At 46.3% G+C, this 21,750-nt stretch overlaps 1 protein-coding gene across 1 annotated transcript in view; it reads left to right on the forward strand.

Annotated features, from left to right (window-relative positions):
* Nucleotides 1-6,677: 6,677 nt before the first annotated feature.
* Nucleotides 6,678-21,750, forward strand: part of ITIH5 (inter-alpha-trypsin inhibitor heavy chain 5) — a 45,708-nt gene continuing 30,635 nt past the window's right edge. The window contains exons 1-5 of the mRNA XM_063397075.1: nucleotides 6,678-7,096; nucleotides 10,786-10,830; nucleotides 15,560-15,723; nucleotides 16,465-16,572; nucleotides 18,063-18,313. Coding sequence (XP_063253145.1) covers nucleotides 6,977-7,096; nucleotides 10,786-10,830; nucleotides 15,560-15,723; nucleotides 16,465-16,572; nucleotides 18,063-18,313 — 688 coding nt within the window. The 5' untranslated portion in view covers nucleotides 6,678-6,976. The remainder of the gene's footprint in view (nucleotides 7,097-10,785; nucleotides 10,831-15,559; nucleotides 15,724-16,464; nucleotides 16,573-18,062; nucleotides 18,314-21,750) is intronic.

Raw genomic sequence — 21,750 nt, forward strand, 5'->3', positions numbered from 1 at the left:
CCACCCAGCCAACCCACAGGGGCTGGCAGAGACCTTGGGGTTGGATTCTAACCCACACAAATGCCCCTTTTTTCCATTCTGCTGCTAAAAAAAATCATAGCTGATGATGTGATAGTTCTAATTTTCAAAAATTAGTCACATGAGAACATCTGATATTTTCAAGTGCACATTCTATGGCTCCTGGGTGCTTTTGAAATAGGTTTTTTGCCTCCCTGGTTCTTTGGGTGCTTAAAGTGATGAGATAAAGAGAGCAAAGAAAAAGGGGGAAAGAAAGGAAGAAGATGCCTTTTGGAAAAGTTGTTGGGGTATCCCTTCCACTTTTCCACAAGAAAGGATTGTTGGAGACAGACCTGAATAGCTTCAATGCAAATGACAGAATTACTGTGTGAAGTGTGGGACAAAACAACTGTCAAATATAGAATAGAATAGAATAGAATAGAATAGAATAGAATAGAATAGAATAGAATAGAATAGAATAGAATAGAATAGAATAGAATAGAATAATCCCATTATACAGTACATTTTCTTGTATGCTAGATTACATTATACAATATTCATTATACAATACTAACAGTATTCTCTTATCTTCCCTTATGTTATGTTATGCTCCAATGTTTCAGTAAAAGATTTCTGTGGCACAAGCCTGCTGTTACTCATCCTTTCTCCATTTTTTCCACAGATGGTTTCTCAGTCTGAGCCCTGAACTGACACCCAGAAGTTCACAAGGAATACCAGCAGAGCCTTTCAGCTCACTGCCTGGTAAGAGAGGTGGGAAAAGTGATGTGTTTGGAGGAGGGGAGTGTAGAGGAGGGGAATAGAGAGGATGGGAGCAGGGTTTTTTTTCAATAATCACAGAATAATTTAGGTCAGAACAGACCCTCAAAACCATCTGGTCCAACCATTAACCCACCACTGCCATGTCCACACCAAGTTCCACATCCATGTGTTTTTTGAATACTTCCAGGGGTGATGATGACACCACTGCCCTGAGCAGTCTGCTCCGGTGCTTGACACCACTTTTGGTGATGAAATTTCCCCTACTGTACAACCTGGATATCCCCTGGTGCAACTTGAGGCCAGTTCCTCACATCCTACTGCTGGTGACCTGGGAGAAGAGATCGACCCTAACCTGGCTGACCCCTCCTGTCAGGGAATTGAAGAGAGTGAGAACTTCACCCCTGAGCCTCCTTTTCTCCAGGCTGAGCTCCTCCAGTTCCCTTATGGTGCTCCAGACCCTTCCCCAGGTCTGTTCCCTTCTCTGGACACATTCCAGTGCTTCATTTTCCTTCCTGTAGTGAGGGGCCCAAAACTGAACCCAGGATTCAAGTTGTGGCCTCACCACTGACAAATTCAGGGGGACGGTCGCTGCTCTGTCCTGCTGACCCCATTATTTGTGGTACAATCTGGCAGTGTTTGAGTTAACTACCCAAAAGTTAGCTTAGGAAAACCCTCCATACTTGGCACTGGAGATGGCTGGCAGGGCTTCTCCAGGGCTACAAGAGCAGCAGGACAGGGCAGCCAGCCTTTGCTTGGCTAAATCTAGTTTAGCTTGAATTTTGTATATAAACTGCTTTTTGTTCACACATGGGCCCCTAGTTTGAGGTGACCAGTCCTGTCTCATCAGAAACTTAAAGTTGTTCTGGAGCCATCTGGGCCTTTGAACCAGGAAGCAAATCACTGGTGCTCTGAAGAGATTACAAAAGTCCTTTTAGAACCAAGTTAAATTTAAAAAACAAGTTTGTATCTGCTTATTTCAGTCCTCTCTCAGCCACTAAATGTGGCTTAGTGGGGTTTTTTTTGGTAAAAATACCAAGCTTGGGAAATTAGTGTGACCACTAGATGGCACAAACTGCTCAAATATATTGCCCAAAACAGCCCAAAAAGCTGAAACCACTCAAACTGCAGACAATATACGGGAGAAACAAGTGCTGAGGATGCTCAGAGCCCTCCCATCAGTTTAGGTGAACCTCCCCAGGATTTCATGAGGAGGACAGGCTCTCAGGGGGATGTTTTGTGCTATGTGTCCATTGGGTTGTTCCATGAATCGTCCTCTCATGGCTGGGATTCCTCTGGAAGGAAATTTTCATTGCACTGTCTGCCCCGAACCACCTGAATTAGTCCTGTGTAGAGCCTGTCCCTCAGAATAATTAAATTTTGCTAGTTTGGCTTGCACCTGGGGGGAAATGTTCCCATTTCTGTGTCTGGTGAGATAGTCAGCATCCTCTTCCTGTATTGAAATTGTATCTGGAAATTTCCAGTGATCCAGGTGAGAGAAGGGTGTACCTGCAAGGAACAGACTTGGTGTGACTGCCCTGACATTAATCCCATCACACACCACCCATTCCGGGAAATTATATATATAGGGATGTACCAGACACAATCAGACATCCCCAGCACCAAGGCCCTTTGGCAGAGACTTTGGGTGATTTTCATCAGAATAAGATCATATTTGGAAGTTTTGAAATGCTCTGCTGGGCCATGGTGCACACAGCAGGGAGATCAGCAGACAGTGGGACCCCAGAAAATACCTTTCTACTCTGTGGAACCCTACCTGGAGGACTTCATCCAAGTTTGGAGTCTTCAACATGTCAAAAAGGTGTTGAAGCAGGTCCAGAGGAGGCCACAAAGATGCTTTGGGGGCTGGAGAACCTCTGGTATTGGGGCAGGCTGGGAGAGCTGGGGGTATTCAGCCTGGAGAAGAAAAGGCTCTGGAGACACTTTAGTGCACCCTTTCAATACTTACAGGAAGCTTATAAAAAAGAGGGAGACTGACTTTTTAGCTGGACATTTAGTGACAGGACAAGAGACAGCAGTTTTAAACCAAAAGAGGAGATATTTAGATTTGATATTAGAAAGGAATTCTTTTTGCAGACAATGGTGAGGCACTGGAACAGGTTGCCCAGAGAAGATGTGGATGTCCCATCCCTGGAAGTGTGCAAGTCCAGGCTGGAGGAACCTGGTGGTATCCCTGCTTGTGGTAGGAACTAGATGATCTTTATGCTCCCTTCCAACCCAAACCATTCTGTGATTCTTTCACGAGCACAGACACCTCTCAATAGTATCAGAACAGGGGACCAGATCCCATCCAGATGTTTCAGAGGAGATTGCTTAGATTAAGACCTGAAGGAAAATGTGGAATGCAATTCCCTGAACTTCATGGTAATTAATTTTACCTTTGGACATTTATCTATGACTACACCTGTGTAACCCTTTGGGACTCTTGCCAATTTCTTGATTCAGTTGCTGGCTTAGAATGCCACTAAATAGTACAATTTGTAGGTGCTTTGGGTACATTTATTTGCTGGTTCAGACACTTCTAGTTGGGCATTTAACCCTGCATGAGGTCACCAAGGTGCTCGTGTTTGTGTCAACACAAAGAAACTCCTTGATATAAAATGATCTGTTCCAGGTGAAATATATGAGAATGCTCAGCTGTTGGATCATGCCTCTCTCTCTGCTGTCTCTACTCATGCTGGCTGCAGGCACAACAGGAAATTTAATTTGCTGAGCCCCCATCCAAAGAGCAGCTGCTCATCTTGCTAAGTCTGCAAAAGTCAGCATGCAACACGTCTGATGTGAACACACCTGAGTAACTGCTTGTCCCAGACTCGGGCAGCATCCCCTGAACTGTGCCTGCCACGTTCACACCCCAAAGCAGGAGAATGTATTCCAAGGAGGAGGAAGAGGGGATAATGTGAACAATCAAGACCCCAGGCTCAGTGCTCACTCAGCAAACCTAACCACATTAAAACACACCTTGGTTTTACCCACGTGCTGTGTCCTTACGTGCCCTTGCTGAGGGGAGCATAAGCAGAACTGGCTGTTCCTAATCCCTTTAGGAAGGGCAGAGCTTTTCCCAGCTCACTCTCTCATGCCCCTTGGTTATCCTGTACCTGCTGGAGGATCCTGTTCTGGCTTGAACACCCTCTTTTCACCAGGTGTGCTTAGGCTCAGCTTTACTGCAGCATCTTTGCAGGGTCTCACTGTTCTGATACACCCTGGCCCTCAGATTCCCACCAGGGCAGTGGGAGATGCAAAGTGGCCAAGTGCTGCAGCTGGTGAGATTTGGATGGTATTCCAAATGCCTCCTGACTGTGATCATTTCAAACTGGCAAACATCTCCCCCTCCTGACCAGAAACTACTCCTAGAGTTAGCAAGCTACTTTTGACTCACTTTCACAGAGGTGTCTTGGATCCTTTTACGTTTTCCAGAACAGGAGCAAAACCATGCTATATGTATTGCTTTGGATGCTCCTTTTCAGCATTTCTAAACACATGCTGTAAGACTTTTACACATCTTTGTCCCCAGAGTGAAACACAGAGCAGGCTGAGGCCATCCTAACGTCGGTAGAAAGGGCACAGGAGGCTGCAGTCCTATTTCCCATTCACTTCTCTGTCTGAGCTAGGCAAGAATTGTGAGAGCTGAAACTAACTGGAAACAGATGAAACATATTTAAAACCATATTTTTTTGTGTGTTCTTAAGCTAGGCCTCAGCCTCAACCATCGCAGTGACTTCACTGATTCCCAAATGGATGGTTGAGACTTCTTCCACCACAATTTGAAATGGTGAGGAGCTGAAGAAACGCTTCAACTGTCTTCTGGCAGGGATCAGATCAGCAGAGGAACTACTTGGGATGTCTCTGGGGGCCTGAAGCATCCTGTCCCAGCCTCACTCCAGCTTTCTGCCAGCATCTTCTCTTCCCATCCACATCAGCCATTCATCATTCCCGGCAGTGCTGCCCAGTTCTGCAGCTCCCATTGAAGGTGTGGCCACTACAGAAGCCTTTGTACCTGACAGTGATCCCGGTGGGAAAAGGACTGGACAGGTTTTTGATTCCTTCCCCCCCGCCAGCAATGTCAGCAGGGCCTCCTGTGTGAACATGGTGTCATCTCGGCTGGAGACATCAATTTGCTAATAAGGAGTTCCAAAGATGCTGACCATGACCGTCCCTCTGCTCCATCTCCAGCTGCCCTCTTCCCTTCTGAAAGGGGAGCATCTCAGAAACACACGTGAAATTTGGAGGATGCAAAGCTTCAGAAAGGCCAGAGAGGCACTGAGCCCCTCACTGGACTGTGACTGCCATGGCTGGGAGATGATCCACAACAGCTCCAGGCCCTGGTGGCCCAGAGTTGGAAAGGAAAAAGAAGATAGCAGTGGTTTGTATCATGTCAGGTCGAAGGGAAGGGAAGGGAAGGGAAGGGAAGGGAAGGGAAGGGAAGGGAAGGGAAGGGAAGGGAAGGGAAGGGAAGGGAAGGGAAGGGAAGGGAAGGGAAGGGAAGGGAAGGGAAGGGAAGGGAAGGGAAGGGAAGGGAAGGGAAGGGAAGGGAAGGGAAGGGAAGGGAAGGGAAGGGAAGGGAAGGGAAGGGAAGGGAAGGGAAGGGAAGGGAAGGGAAGGGAAGGGAAGGGAAGGGAAGGGAAGGGAAGGGAAGGGAAGGGAAGGGAAGGGAAGGGAAGGGAAGGGAAGGGAAGGGAAGGGAAGGGAAGGGAAGGGAAGGGAAGGGAAGGGAAGGGAAGGGAAGGGAAGGGAAGGGAAGGGAAGGGAAGGGAAGGGAAGGGAAGGGAAGGGAAGGGAAGGGAAGGGAAGGGAAGGGAAGGGAAGGAAGGGAAGGGAAGGGAAGGGAAGGGAAGGGAAGGGAAGGGAAGGGAAGGGAAGGGAAGGGAAGGAAGGGAAGGGAAGGGAAGGGAAGGGAAGGGAAGGGAAGGGAAGGGAAGGGAAGGAAGGAAAGGAAAGGAAGGAAAGGAAAGGAAAGGAAAGGAAAGGAAAGGAAAGGAAAGGAAAGGAAAGGAAAGGAAAGGAAAGGAAGAGGAAAGGAAAGGAAAGGAAAGGAAAGGAAAGGAAAGGAAAGGAAAGGCCTCAAACCAAAAAGAAACAAAAAGCAAATAGAGGAAGTTTGGGTGTGCTAGATTTGAGAAGTTAATGCTGTTATAGAAAAACAAAGTAGCAAATACGGCTGATTTGGGGCGAGGTGAGTGCTGTAGATACAAGTTCCTGAGTGCCTGGAGGTGAGAGCTGCGGGTCGGTGCCAGCTGGCAGAGTCATGCCCCAGGAACGTCCCTGGGAGCATCCAGCCCGTCCCACAAGTGTCCACCTTCACCCGGGGCTGGTGTGGCAGGAGAGGAAATGCCTTTGGGAAATGGAGGGAAGAGCAGGAGGTCACCCCGGCTTTGGCCAGCTGGGAAACACAATCTGGATGGCGAGAGGGAGGTGGAATTCCGTGTCTTGGCCACCTTCGCTGTCGGGCGGCTGCCAAGGTGAGGGTGCGGAGGGAGCCCTGCCCTGCCCAGCGGGCAGCTTTCCTAAACCAGCCAGGGCTCTCCAGATAAGGAATAAGACAAGATTTCCCTTCACAGAGGGTGGAACCAGAGGGTTTCACCACCCCTTAGGAAAGCCCCAGCCTTGAAGCATATCCTGGGCTTGTGCTCCCTAAGAGCGTGGGTAGGAGACACCGGCACTGGGGCACCATCCCTGCCCTCCCTCAGCACCCAGCCAGGAGTAGGGACCGTCCCCTCAGCATTCCCCTCGCTGGGAGGGGCTGCAGGTGCCGGAATGACGAGCGGCAGCCGCTCGGGGACCCGCAGCACCGCCCGTGTCTCGCAGGAGACCAGAGGGGGCTGAGGGAGAGCGCGGAGCCCAGCGGGGCAGCCCGCGGAGGGAGCCCGGCTGAGGGAGAGCGCGGAGCCCAGCGGGGCAGCCGGAGGAGAGAGCCCGGCTGAGGGGGCTGAGGGAGAGCGCGGAGCCCAGCGGGGCAGCCCGCGGAGGGAGCCCGGCTGAGGGGGCGAGCCCCGCAAGGACTCCCCGCAGCACAGGAGGCCGCCCCGCGTGGAAAAGGGGCCGGTCCCGGGCTGGGAAGGAGGAGGAGAGGGTGGGTCGCTGTGTCTCCTGTCAGGCTCTGTCAGCTCCCGCAGGCAGCGAGAGGCAGCGGGGCTGGCTGTGCGCTCACGGCGGGGCAGGAGCCCCGGAGCTCCTCTCCACCATGATCCTCTGGCTCTGCCTCTGCTGGGGCTTCTCCCCCTCGGCGGGGCAGCCCGACTCCGAGCTGATGGCCAGGTACCTGGAGGAGCAGCTGCTGGCGGACTACAGCATCGCCGAGCAGGTAGGCTGTAAGGCGGTGGGGATGTTGGGGAGCATCAGGTGGCCGCGGATGGCTTGTCCCTTCTTTACCAGCACTATGGACAGGCGGGGCAGTCTGATAAAAATGAATTTATTCCACCTGTCCGTGCGGCTCGGCTCCGTGGGAGGTGCTAAGCCAGGAGGTCACTCTCCCGTGGTGGTGCCGGTGTCCCTGGAAGGGTTCGGGGTGACATCCATCCCCACGGCCGGGCTAAGGAGGCATTTCACAGGGACAAGGGAGGTAACGCCGCGTACTGGCCACGCTCCAGTCTGAGTAATGCCGAGTATTTCAAGCTCGGGGATAGCTTTTTCTGCCTGTGGTCTTACTGTACTTGATTTTTAACTCGTGCTAGAAGAAACAAACCACATGAATTGCAACTTCTAAAATGCTTCTTGACAATTAAAAAAAAAAAATCTGCAATTCAGGACTATTATGTTGTGTTATCGTGTGGCTTAAATTTTCTGAGGAAATGGGATTGAAAGAGCAATGAACTTTTTGCAAGGGTTTGGGTGGTGGTTTCGGAGGCTGTGATCCATTTCAAGAGGAAATTGTCCCTGCCCATGACAGAGGGGTTGGAACTAGGTGATCTTTAGGGTTGCTTCCAATCCAAACCACTCAGATTCTATAAAAGCCTAAGCTTCAGGTCTGTGCCTACATCGATCAGGTCCATAAGAGCCACCACATGTGACTTTGGGTCACTTAGGGCATCAGTCATTCATCTAAATTTGATCAGATCTGAGAGGCTCTGTAGCACCTGAGGCACCCATGTGGGCCTGAGATTCAATGCAGGAAGTATGGAATACCTGTGCCTTGCTGGAGGTCAGGTGGGATAATCAGTTTGTCTAAAAATGTCAGTATTTGTCTGTATTTGGCATCTTCTGTCAGCAGCTGGGAAGAGGTGGGACTCTTCATGTGTATCTGTATTTATCCCTTCTAGACCAGAAAGAATCTCTCTCCAGAAGCATCCACATCTCTCCCCTGTGGAGACAGCAAAACTTTGTTGTCAGTCCTGATTACTATGGATGCATATTCCTTTTTGGGGAACTCAGCCACAAACCAACACTTTTTTATAAATCCACCTGTCCAATGGGGAGAGAATATGTCCACCAGTGGAGTGGTATCTGGGATCACTCACCTGCTTTAGGGGAAAAATCATTTCCAAAGCTCAAAGAACTGGCTCACAGTGCTGAAGTAACCCGGTTGATGTTGCTTGAGGCACAAGAGGGTGTTTTCACAGGAGCTGTGTTGCTGGCAGGTCAGTGGCAGCAGTCACTTCCACCAGAAGAGCAGTGATGCTGTGGTGACCTGCTGCCCTGGGGTAGATCTAGAAGAGGACATCTGTCTGTCCTCACTGAACACCTGAGCCAGACTGAGAACAGGCAGGTGCTCCCCTAGATTGAGATACTGCACGAGAAACAAATCCACTGCACAGCTTATATCCCATACACCATGGGACTAACAGATGGCAATAAGTTATGGGGTCACTACTAATGATTATCTGCCTTTAATGAGTGTGTTGGAAAGCCTTAAAACTAAAGCTTGATGGTAATTTGGAAATTGTTCCACTAGATGATGCCAGTGAAGCTGCCTGATTGGAACAGTGATAACAAACCCTGCAGCAATGTTTTGGCAGTAGTCACGAAGTCCTAGAAAACAGGATACTGCTACCTGGTGATCCTTAGCTCCTCACTGATGTCCACAGGAGTCCCCAAGACTTTAGAAGGTGGCTCTTGCAGGAGCCAAGTCACACAGAGCCTTCTTATGCAATTAAGCAAGCAAACAAAATGGGTTTTGGTGGGGAAAGATAAAAACAGGAACCAAGTTTCCAGTTTCACTGATCAGTCTTAAAAAAAACCTGTGACCATTCCACACAGAACAACAGGTGGATTTGTTCCAAAAGGTAAACCTTCAGTAAAAAAATGCTGAGGGCTATTGATCTCTCATCCCTGCCTCTGCTCCAAGCAGGGCCAACTTCACAGACATTTATCTGTCTTGCTCTGAAGAACCTGCAGTGATGGAGAGTCTGCAGCCTCTCACAGCAGGCTCCTAAGGGGCTTTATTTATCTCAGATAACAGACCCAGACTGAAAGTTTCTTCCAAAACTCAAGATGCAAACAATTCCTCTCCTCTCCTCTCCTCTCCTCTCCTCTCCTCTCCTCTCCTCTCCTCTCCTCTCCTCTCCTCTCCTCTCCTCTCCTCTCCTCTCCTCTCCTCTCCTCTCCTCTCCTCTCCTCTCCTCTCCTCTCCTCTCCTCTCCTCTCCTCTCCTCTCCTCTCCTCTCCTCTCCTCTCCTCTCCTCTCCTCTCCTCTCCTCTCCTCGAATCTCCTCTCCTCGAATCTCCTCTCCTCTCCTCTCCTCTCCTCTCCTCGAATCTCCTCTCCTCTCCTCTCCTCTCCTCTCCTCTCCTCTCCTCTCCTCTCCTCTCCTCTCCTCTCCTCTCCTCTCCTCTCCTCGAATCTCCTCTCCTCGAATCTCCTCTCCTCGAATCTCCTCTCCTCAAATCTCCTCTCCTCTCCTCGAATCTCCTCTCCTCGAATCTCCTCTCCTCTCCTCGAATCTCCTCTCCTCGAATCTCCTCTCCTCGAATCTCCTCTCCTCTCCTCGAATCTCCTCTCCTCGAATCTCCTCTCCTCGAATCTCCTCTCCTCTGTTCTAATTTTACAAGATGTTGGCTAAAATAATGTAGAAGGAAATAGTAAAAATTCTCATGGATGAAACTTTAATTTCCCCACTGGGCATTCCTGAGCTTTTCAATGCATGATATAAACAGACATAAAATCATCTCTTTGACAAGGGCTGCCACTGTTTCAGAGTAAATCACCTGAAAGGGCAAATCAGGTAAAAAATATTGTTGCATTCTTCTGCTCTCTGGGGTTCCACTGACATTTTAAGATGGCACTTGGCTTCCCTCATTGACAAAAGTCTTGCTTTGGGGAACGGCTTGATTTGGAGATGTGGTTGAGCTGAGTCTCACACCACGTGAGATGAAGTCAGAGGAGTTGATGAGAAGGGTGAGACAGTGAGTACAATTCATAGGTGAAGCACTTTGTTTCATAATAAGGTCTGTGGCTGAATTTGAATACTTTATTCCTGTTTTGCACATAACTAGTGCATTTCTGTCACTGCACAATAAATACATAGTACCTGTGGAGAGTATTTAGGCAACAGATCTGCTCTTGGGCTAATATTTACATGGCTGAAACTGTAGCATTAGTTTAAACCAGTTTTATAGAACCATAGAATGATTTGGGTTGGAGGGGCCCTGAAAGAGCATCCAGTTCCAAACCCTTGCCATGAGCAGGAACTTCTTCCACTAGACCAGGCTGCTCAAAACCCCATCCAGCCTGGCCTTCAATACTTCCAGGAATGTTCTCAGCATCCAGGGCCAGGGCTAAAGCCTGACCTTCCTGCCATCATATGGAGGGTCCCTTGCCAAGCACTATTTGCAAAACACCCCAGCACCTCCTTGCCTGAGACAGCCACATTCCACTGCTGAGCTTTGATCAGTGGGTCTGTTAATACAGAAGAGACTCAGGTTTTAATTTTAACCAGAGGAACATTTGAACCTGGCCACGGGTGATCAGTCACACAGCCCCATGTCTGGGATTAAACAAGGGACATGTCTGCTGCAAGCTGGACAGAATCCACTCACTCCCTTAACTCTTTGCAGGTTGCTCGCCGTGTCCCAAGACAGGCCAAGTTCCTGCAGAGGCTGGTATGTATCCCACCCTGTCTTTATTTTACCTCATGGGAAATACACTTTTCCTGGATATGTGTGTGTGTGTGCATCCCTGTGCCCAGGAATGAACTATTTGATGATAGAGTGAGATTCTGGGTAACAAAAAAAAAAGAAGTCTTCATTTTGATCAATGCAACAAGTACAGGTTCTTCTAATATTTCCCAATCCATCTTCTCAAACCCAGATTTAGAGAAAGAACTTCTAATGTTACAAACCTTAACAATACAGTGAACATAAGCCTGATGAAATCTCATTGAGGAGTTTGCTTTGAAATTTGAAGATCTCTGTCATTCTCCGACAAAATCTGCAGGAGAAAGGAAGAAAACAAGGAAGCCAATATCCTTCTTTCAGCACAGAAATCTAAAATCTAGATGTAGAGAGGTAGCCAGTGGAATTGCTGTTCATGGCCAGTTATTTTTCTGACTTTTCTGGGCGACTTCCCAGTTGAGAACTGGTGGAAGTAATTTCACACACTGAGCAGTCATCATCCTAACAGCTTCTGGTCCCCTTCATCTTTGACAGATTGGAATCAGCAGTTTAGAGAGACTCTCAGGCTTATTACCAGTTTATTACTTCTAATCTGAGAGACAGTCAATTTGTTTTGATGAAAGTAACTGATAAAGGCAAAAACACGGAATGGATTTCATTTAGATTCATCTCTTTCTGTGCTTCAAAATATTTCAAGCAAGTATAAATTTGTTTGGTAAGAAAATTTCATCTGCCAGTTCATCATCACAACCAGGACACCTCCAAAAGGCATCCAGCCAACCTACTTCATAGCAGTGTGCTAATCTGTTGCCTTGGCATTCCCTCACTTAATTTTTAATAGGGATGATACATCACAGTAATAATAACATTAAACAAATGGTTTGTTTTGCCTTTTTTTTTTCCTTTGAGCTGGCTCTCATTTTCTGAAGGCCCCAATAAAAAGTGCAGAAAACAAACAGGCATTTGTGCAGCTGTAAGTCAGAACACCAGGCACTGATGGATTGTGCAAGAGCTCCAGGGAATGCAGCACAGGAATCACAGAGTAGAACTTGGGCTGCCTGCCCAGCCTGACCAAGCAACCTGTTTGTAAATGGCCTGTGCCCTCAAGATTTCTATGTTCTATTTACAGGAAATAGCAGATCCCTTCCAGGGGTGTGAAGGTGAACCAATTCTTTGATGCCCTCATTCAGTATTTGATTTCCCCAACAGCAATTCACATCCACCAGGAAGAGGGAGGGATGTTGAATGTCTTTTTTTTGTTTGTTGGTTTGTTTTGTCTTTCTTCAGATTGTAAGGATATCAGAACAGGAGCTTGTCCAGTGGGATAAAGATATTTGCCTCATCTCAGGAAGTGTCCAAGGCCAGGCTGGACAAGGCTTGGAGCAACCTGTGCTAGTGGAAGGTGCTCCTGCCATTGCAGAGGGTTAGAACTGGATGGGCTTTAAGGTCCCTTTCAACTCAAACCATTCTGTGATTCTATTACAGAGATCAACTGAAGCCAGAAAAGAGTGGATTTAGCAAAAAAAAACAACCCTAAGTGACTTTTTTCCCATATAAAATACCGTTAAGCTGTGGAACTCCTTGCAGCAGGATGTTGCGGATTCTAAAAGTTTACATGGATTCAAAAAGCATCTGTGTAAAGTAACAGAAGAAAAATCCACAGAATACAAATATACCACAAAAATACTACCCTTGACTTGGGAGTTCTTTCAGCCACAAATTACTGAAAACTGAGAGAATATTTCTGGGTAGTATCAGTGCAGGTTGGACTGATTTTACACTCTCCTATAAGCACGTGCTGTTGGTCTCTGCCAGTGACAGGCTACAGGGTTAGAACTGTTTTTTTCTCACCCAACACAATCACTCTGCTGTTGTCCTAACAACAGCAAGTTCGTGCTCTCTGTCACATTTGAAAGACTTCCTGAGTTCCTGTGAATCCTTCAGTGCATTCACAGTGTCAGACAGGTCATTGCAGAGCCACTTGTATCTCATGTGAGAGGCAAGGGGCTTGATCCTCTTTTGCTGATCATCTCTCAGCTACATATATACCCACAGTTTTTGATGAACTGCAGCACATGGGGGTGAATGCAAAAGGTCTGACATCAAGAAACTTGCTGTAGTTTCTGATTCTTTCTATAACTTCTACTATTAAATCGTCTGTGTACCTTGATATGCCACAAGCAATTAGTGGCATGGAAGACTGAATGAAGCATCTGCTCATTATATCTGAAAATATTCCTACAACCCTATTTCAATTAAAACTCCCTATCTTTTCCACCTTCAGTATAATGAGACTGGAAATTCATGCCTATGTATCAGAGAAGGTTCTAAGAACAGCAGGATCTAGTTCTAATTAAGAACAGTTAATTAAGCAGTGGTCCAAGGGTGGGACATTAGATCTGGGTAGGGGTGTTCTAGCCTAGATCCACAGATCCATGGCATTGACCTGCCTAAAATCAGTGAGGTGAATTCTACCCTGGAAGTTCTAATCTCTTGCCATTGTGGTCCCTGTGAGCTGAGCAGGATCCTGGACACAGAGCACATTCCCCAGTTAAAGATATCTATCATGACCAGGTTCATCTGAGACACATTATCAAGCTTTCCAAGCTTTGCAAGTATAGGCAGGCAGGGCTTTATGCCAAGTCTGTTGGTAGATCCATGTTTCCAGTGGATCATCATTCTTCCATTTGCCTGGAATTCACTAGCCCAGCAGCTTGGTTAGTTGGATGCTCAGTTACTTCTGATGCCATCACCTACTGCAGAAATGTTCTTGTTTCACACTCAGACAGGAACTTGCTCCCTTTCTTAAGCTGTTTGCCAAAATTATTTTTGTTCTGAAAGAAAGCCTGGACACGCATCTGAAGAGCCTGTTCTTGTCCTCACAACTCTTACGTGACTGTGAATTTTTACCAACCTCAATAGGAAAAGTCTTACTGTATTTGGCTTAGTGAGGTTGCTCTGTATTTACAGTATATTTTACCCTTAATCTCCCTTCTGCTTTTGAGGGTTTGGTCTTTGATTGTGTAAGTCGATGTACAGATTTGTCTTTTTCAAAGGCTGCTTACAGTTACGTACACTGAAGTATTCCAGGAAGAAAACATTTGAGCTCCATGGAGACATTGCTGTCAAAAAACACATTAGTCTGGACAAATACTCCAACTCAGGACTTGTGCACGAAAACACATTCCCAAGAAGCAGAAATTGGCTTTCAGCTTCCATTGCTACATCATGTGTCATTCACTGCTGTCTCTGCTGCTTCTCTGCTGGAAGGGGTCCAGTGTGGGCTAAAAAGCTTAAAATATTTTGCTTGAGATGTCACAGTGTTAATGTTTTTTATTAAGTCTCTTCATCCATTGGTGCAGATTTCCAGGATGGATTCTCAGCAGAGGAGGACTCAGTTGACTCCACTGACAGCAGTTTCTCTGTTTACATAACTTAGGGATCTGACTGGATGAATTTGAAGCTGCTGCTTCATCAAATGGTGATGTCAGTCTTTCAAGAAGTCTTCCATCTGCTCTTGTGCACAGTGCACAGGGCAGGGTCTGTGACACAGTTCTGGACCCCATGGCAACATAGTTTGGGGCTTCTCTTCCCAGGCCACAAGGGAATAATTCTGATCCTCTCACACAGTCAGATTTGAAGGCTTCAGTTTAGGACACAGATGGATTTTGTCAGGGTGTTTCACAACTTAAAGGCTGGCATAAGCAGAGCTCTCAGACCTTTCCCAAGCACTGGACAATGTCTGTGGCCTCTGTGCATGAACAAAGGCAATACCACATTCCTGATTTACTGTTTGCAGCTCACCTGAAATTTTGAGGAAAAGCCCACCTTGGCTGTTGGTGTCAGGAGGTCTAATACTCATTGGGTGGAAGTTTGCTAGTACATCCATTAGGTCCATTGAAACCATTAGGTCCGTTAGATTAATTTGATCCATTGTTTTGGTTTGAGAAGACAGGTATCTGCCAGGGAAAGTTGGAGCTCCCCTTGGAATGAAAAATGTAACCCCCCTCCCTGCAAATTATTATAATTTTGAAATTAGGGGCTTTCAGGCTAAAATACGGGAAAAGGAATAACCGTTTTTTACTAGGAATATTAAAGATACAAATGCAGTAGTACAAAAAACAAACAAGCAAACAAAAAAAGTCCTAGAAAACCCTGACAGAGTCAGAGATACAACCTCACACCCTGTTGGTCAGGGTGTTGGAAGCAGTCCAAATAAATCTTCCTGGACTAACAGATGTTATTCTGTGGAGTAGAGACCATCCTGTAGAAAGTGGTGGTGAGATGGGTCTGATCTTCCTCCGAGAATCCAGTGGAAAACAGGTTGCTTGGTGTTCCTACATCTCAGTTTTTATCTGGGTAGGGAATGGTTGGCTCCCCCCCAGTGGGTGAAGCATCTCACAATGGGATGATGTGATGTGTCATGTCACTGGTGAGCCTCAATGGCCCATTAACAGAAGATATCCCCCGAGGGTGGACAGTGGTGAAAGAGATAAGAAACACTGCCCCACCTGGTTTTAACAGCTGGCCTATTGTCAGAAGGCATCTGCCTCCCTCCCCCCAGAGTTAAAAGAGATATAGAAAAACATCTCCCCAGCTGCTTTCAACAGATGAAATAGAATAAGTTTGGGGGTTTTTTGTTACATAACCCAAGACATCCATTGAAGGGGTGAGTTATCCAGCTGGATGTTTAGAGGTGACCTTTTGATTCCCACAGGAAACCAGGCCTCGGATGTCTGAGTTCCACGTGAGGTCCACGATCATTTCGCGGTACGCTTTCACCACCGTGTCCTGCACCATGGTGAACAGCGGCTCCGAGGCACGGGAAGCCGTGTTTGAGATGCAGATCCCAGCTGCAGCTTTCATCTCCAACTTTACCATGTGAGTAAGTAATGCACAGACCAAGCCTATGGATGCCATGATACTAAATTCAAATCCTAAGTGTAAACAGGCAGGGAAACTATTCTATTTCCCATCTGAGTGTTTTTTAATCACTTCCTTCTCTTCCTCTCTCTGATTTGAGTAAGAAAACTCTCTTCAAGACCTCAAAAACCTTTCCAGAGAAAGCTGCAGCAACACTGGCAGATATATTTTTCTCACCTGACTGAGAATGCCAAAGAATCTTCTTGCTATTTCATATTCTCCACATTGTCAGTGGAGCAGAAATCAACTCCAACCAGCAGATAGGTTCAGTGGCTGCTGGAGGTGCGAATGATAAACCAAATAAAGAGAAACCTCATAATGAAATGACTAACAAATTAAACTCTTAGTCTCAAACATATTTGGTTTAATCATGCTCGGATCCTCTCTGCATACAGATATTGGTGCCACAGCTTCAGACTTGACCAAAGGGGATAGGGACCCACTCTTTAAGAAATACTTCCATTTAGAATGAATAGGAAGAATAAGAGACTTTTGCCTTTGTACTAGGCTGATATTTCCAGCTAGGGAACATCTGAGCTGGCTTCTGTCCCAGAGACTTGGGTGGACTCAGGAGAGTGACACCAGCAGCACTCTGAGACTCTTCTCACATCAAAGTCTGTGATCACACCTGCAGCAAATGTACACCTGTCACTGTACTTGGGTGCAGAGTGACCATGCTGACATCTCTGATCTCCCCAGGAGCATTGGCAACAAGACTTATTATGGAGAGGTCACAGGGAAAGAAAAGAAAAATAGCACTGATGACAAAGAAAGGCAAAAGAAACCTCCAAGCCCCACAGAAGGAAGGTGAGTGTTGTGCATTTGGCTGTGTTCTGGTAAGTGATGCACTCTTCTGCCATCTTTATCTTGGCTGACTTGGCATGCCCATCCATGGATTTATAGGAAGGAGTAACTAAACTGAATGTTCTCTGCACTGCCTGGTGTCATTCCTATACTCGAATATTCCTATACTCCAATTCCTATAATTTTCAATCCAAGAAAAATTGTGTGTGGTGTTTTCTGACCCTGTCACACAACTTTTTAAATTCCAAGATGCTCCAGAATGTACTACTGGGGGAAAGAATTCTTGTAATAAAAGAAAGGAAAATTAGGGTGCTGTCATGGACAGAGTCATTCACTTCACTCAAGAGGGAAGCAAGAATATACTTATTTATATAAAGCAGTAAATCAACAGAGTTCAATGGTAAATGCAACAGGTGTTTGAAACTCCTGGAGGTCTGAGCCAAGATGATCAGACTCCTTTGAGTTTCCTTGGGACTCTGCCCCAATGGTGACTTGGTAGAGAGAGGCAGCCTTGATCCAGTTGTCCAGAAACTAAATTATAATATGCAAAAATAACAAACAAGGAGGTGTACACTATATTTGGAGAGAACTGAGAAAAGGCAGTAATAAGGAGCAAAAAATATGGTTGAGTTAGGCAGGGGTATTTATACATCTTAGTGTGGGGAGGAGTTAAGGCAGGGTCTGAGGGAAGGGCCCAATAGGGGAGAACGATTAGGAATGTTAAAATTTCTGCACCAAAAATCAACCTGTGGTAACACAAAGAACTAGGAACCTTCTAGCAATGATTTGCACACAAGCATGCATGCCTTGGAAGGCTAGCCTGAAACAGACACTGGACAAAGCTAGAGAATAAAGTGGGTATTTATTAAAAAGCCTCCAGGATCCTCCTTGGGCAGAAGAAGAGCCTGACCATGGCTGCACCCAGGGTCACAGAAAGGGAATGGTCACAAAATGGCCCTCTGGTCACAAGATCTTACATTTTTATGAGTTTTGGTCCATTTGCATATTGGGGTTTAATTGTCCAATTACAGCTTCAGGTTGTGAGGCCTCATCCTTCTTGTTTCTCCCTTCAGTCCACCCTTGTTTGTGCTTTTGGGCCTGAAAGCTGTCCTTGGTTCTCAGCAGGAAAGGATTTGTTTTGTCTAACAGCTCTGTGAAGAGAGCTTACTGGCACTTAATGTGAGGCTCACACCTAAGCAGCACAGAACCTGAAAACATGAAAGCTGAAACTCAAGGCATCACTTGAACTGAGGGAACATGGGAGTAAGCCTCTTACTTACTACACTTAGAAAGGTGTTTCTCAGGGCATTAAGCCAAGGTTTTCCTCTTCCCCAGGGAAAACACTCCTTCCAGGTGTTCAACAAGATTAGATGGGAAGGTTCAGTTGATTATTTACAGCGAACAGGGCCAGGCGAAACTATCGAGGGGTGAGGGGAAGGAGGCAATGTGTGATGTGCATGGGATGTGAAGGTGCCTCTGGATTTTCCTTGCAGGGAGAACGGCTACGAGACATTCAAGGCCTCTGTCTTCATCCCTCGCAAGATGCAGGCCAGGTTTATTCTGCACTACGAGGAGCTCCTGCAGAGGCGGCTGGGGAAGTACGAGTACACCGTCAGCGTCCGGCCCCAGCAGCTGGTGGGGCGGCTGCGGGTGGAGGTGAACATCCTGGAGAACTCGGGGATAGTGAACCTGGAGGTGCCTCCCCTTCGGAACAGCAAGCAGAAAGGCAACGGGAAGGCTGAAGGTAAGGAGGGATTCTCTGACCCACGGCTCTGTTATTTGTGGGGCCTTGATCACTTCTCATGAAGCAGCCTGGCAGCATTGGATCTGTGTTCTCTGTGGCTGTGTGGTATCTGTGGCTAAGCCTGTGAGGACTTTGAAGCTTAATGAATGCAGGGCTGATCCCATTCATCTCAATTAGGTTGTTCTTTTTTTTTTTTTTTTTTTTTTTTTTTTTTTTTTTTTTTTTTTTTTTTTTTGCTATTGTCTTTAAGAGCTTTGAACTGGGCCTTCAGGCCTTGTGCTCAGCACTGGAGCAGGCTCTTCCCTGGCCTCTGCATCTCCTGGGAACTGTTTATTTTATTCACTCAAGTGAATTGTTTTTTCCATCCATCCATGCCAAGGAAGATAGGAAATCCTGCACTTCAGAACATGGGAAATTCCAAGAGGAAAACCCATATTTTTGCCAAAACACTAAGCACTGAGTATCTGCTCTTACCCCTAACCATCCTTGTTCACTGTTCAGACAGTGTAAATGTAACTTTTCTGGCATAAACCAACAGCTCAGGATACTGTGATTGCTACATGTTGTCAAAAAACACCAAAAAGAAGGATGGAAGGAGGATGCAGAGTCTTTTGGGACTTGACCCCCAGTCACTCCAAGCGACACAGTGCCAGCAAAATCATGTAAACAAGCATAAAATAATTTGTTTGGTGAGAAAATTTCAGCGGAAATTTCAGCAAAATCAGGGGAGCTGCCCGTATCTGCCACAGAAAGATACTAATGCATGTGAACTCGAGTTAAACTGATTGCTCAGTGGGATCCTACTGATTTCATCCAAATCACATGAAATCAAGGCCCTCAGTGACTTGGACTATCTTCAGGTCAAGCCTCATTAGTCTCTGTGTCGTACATCCACGTGCCAAGTGATAAATGTGCTCTGCTCCTCATCAGGAGAAGCAGGAAGCCTTTTTCACCTATCAGGGAATATTACAGTGCATTTGTTGGCATGTGGTTTCCTGCAAGACATCTGGCATTGATCAAGGGTAGAGACAGGCTAGGCAGAGCAGACACATTGTTGGTCCAGTACAGTATGGAAATTCCTATATGTAAATGACATACAGGGAAAACTAATTTAACTCACTATCCAAACAACAATCTGGGAGCACTGACATTCTTGGCATCATGCTTCAGATTTCAAGGAACTCGTATAAAAATGGGCCTGGGCTGTTTGATTCTATAATCCTCCCTAGCCAGTAATATGTATATAAAATAGGTGTTCCATTGCAGGGCGGGTAATGCAACTGAAGCTCAGATTCCCTGTGCATACTCTGTGTTCAGAATTCAATTACAGACCCTTTCTGTCTGCAATCATCCCATGTAGCTGTCCACTATATTCCATCTGACTGTCATCTCTCAAGGTGTATCCAAAAACAAACCATCAGAGCCATTAGCTGCTCTCTGTGAAGCCTTCTTGCTCATATGAAACCCAAAGCATGGGATCTGCACATCCAGTGAGACCCTTAGGGAAGGATGTGAGTTTTTAAGTGAAAGACAGGTGAATTGGGAATCTCATATTTAAAGAGGGGCTTCTTGGCACACAGTCTATATACTGGGAATAAACCAGAAAAAAAAAGTGTCTGCTCTCTCTTGGATTCACATGGCTTAAAACTCTTCAGTACCTCTTGGCTGGACACTGGAACATTGGAAAATGGTAATGCCTGACTGGCTTGAGGTTGAATATGTCATGAAAGCTCTCTTCCTCTATTTCCTATGTCTAAACTATCTCACAGTTAATGATAAAATGTGAGATTTTGATAAATATTAATAAATTACCTCTTGAGAGTAGTAGATCAAAAATATATCAAGATGTTATAATCTACCCTAAAAGGTGAGGTTAACCCAAGTTCTTGAAACAACAATGATTCATAAGTGTTTGTCACTACAGACGTGTAGGGTTTATTTTAGAACAACCTGGTTGCACAGGAAAACAGATAGTTTTATCCATAGTAATATGACAATATAAAACCATAAAAATATCACTTAAGAAAATGTATAAGTATAGAAAGATCTCACCACCTGAAAGACTTGTGGTGAGACTTGGTTGTTGCAATTTCAATGTCTGTTGGCCAAAGTGGTGATCACAGGCTGGATCCATCATGTGGTGAGGGAAATCCTAGGGAAACCCACAGAATGCACAATCTGTTTGGTTTATATTCACTCAGGTTCAGGTGGGAATGCCCAGGTACCTGCCCAGGGGTGGGGAGCTTCTAATGGTTGTTGGAATGCTGTGGATCAAGAACACCTGAATGATGGAATATTGTGGATCATGGGACACTTCAGAGTCTCTGACACCTTCTCAGGAGATACAGCTGCCTATTAAATTAGCACTGTTGTCAATTATGTCTCATCATGGCCCATCAGCAGCACAGCACCTTCAGGCTCTGTGTGAATGTCCCTTGGGCAGGGGAGTTATCACAGCTGAGTTCACTGGGTAAGCACAAAGTTCCCACCTCCCAGGGCTCTCCTCTTTCCTCATCTGCTCCAACACCAGCTGCAGCCTGAGCTGGGCTGTGCTGCCCCTGGCACCTGGGTGGGTGCTTTGCCCATCAGCAGCTTGCCCTGAGTGTTTGAGCCACCAGCACCCCAGTGTCTCTTCCAGTATCACTTATGGATATGTCCTTTTCTTGTCCCTTGGAAAGTCCTGCATCCATCCTCTCTGAATGGGGAGCAGAGACAATGAGATGACAGGTCTTTCTAGGATATTTCCTTGTACAGTAACTCCTGCACACATGGCTCCATCTGGGAGCTGTATTTTTCCCAAAGGAAGGCATTAGGCATGTGAGTTTTGGAAAATGATCTTTTGGCATGTGCAGGTGTTGTCTGCTGTCACATACAAACCCCAAAACAGGAGACACTGAGGCCAGTGATCCTGACCTTCTCTGGTGACCTCAGAACGGAGTCCCTTTCTGAATGATGTCCTGGATGATGTCCTCATCTTGTTCCTCCAGTGTAGCTGTGTGAGAAATAGCCATGGGCTTGGCCAGGAGACACTAGGCTGCTCGAGGATGACTGTTTCTTTCTGAAGTCAAAGGTCTCAGAAAGCTTTTTATTTCCTATAACAGCTGTCTGGAAGTTTCCACATGCTAGCAGAGGATGAACTTTGCATTTGAGCTCTAATCCCAAATCTGCCAGACTCCAAAATAATTTAGGTTTAACTGTTCTTCTTGTGAAGATGACAATTTCATCTGGAAAATGCTTTTTCCTGCTCTGTTTACTTCGTCAGCTGAATTTAGTGGAAAGTTTGTCTGAAGGCTCTACTAACTCCTTCAGTGTGAGCACAAACCAGCCCAAGCATTTGGAGCTCATCCATGCTCTGGACTCTGAAATATCTCATAGACTTTTCTCTCTGTCACTTGTTTAAAAGAACAAGGCCAATAGACAGAGGAGAGTAATTGTGA

Source organism: Prinia subflava, chromosome 4 (genome assembly GCF_021018805.1).
Source record: "Prinia subflava isolate CZ2003 ecotype Zambia chromosome 4, Cam_Psub_1.2, whole genome shotgun sequence".
Classification (NCBI taxonomy): domain Eukaryota; kingdom Metazoa; phylum Chordata; class Aves; order Passeriformes; family Cisticolidae; genus Prinia; species Prinia subflava.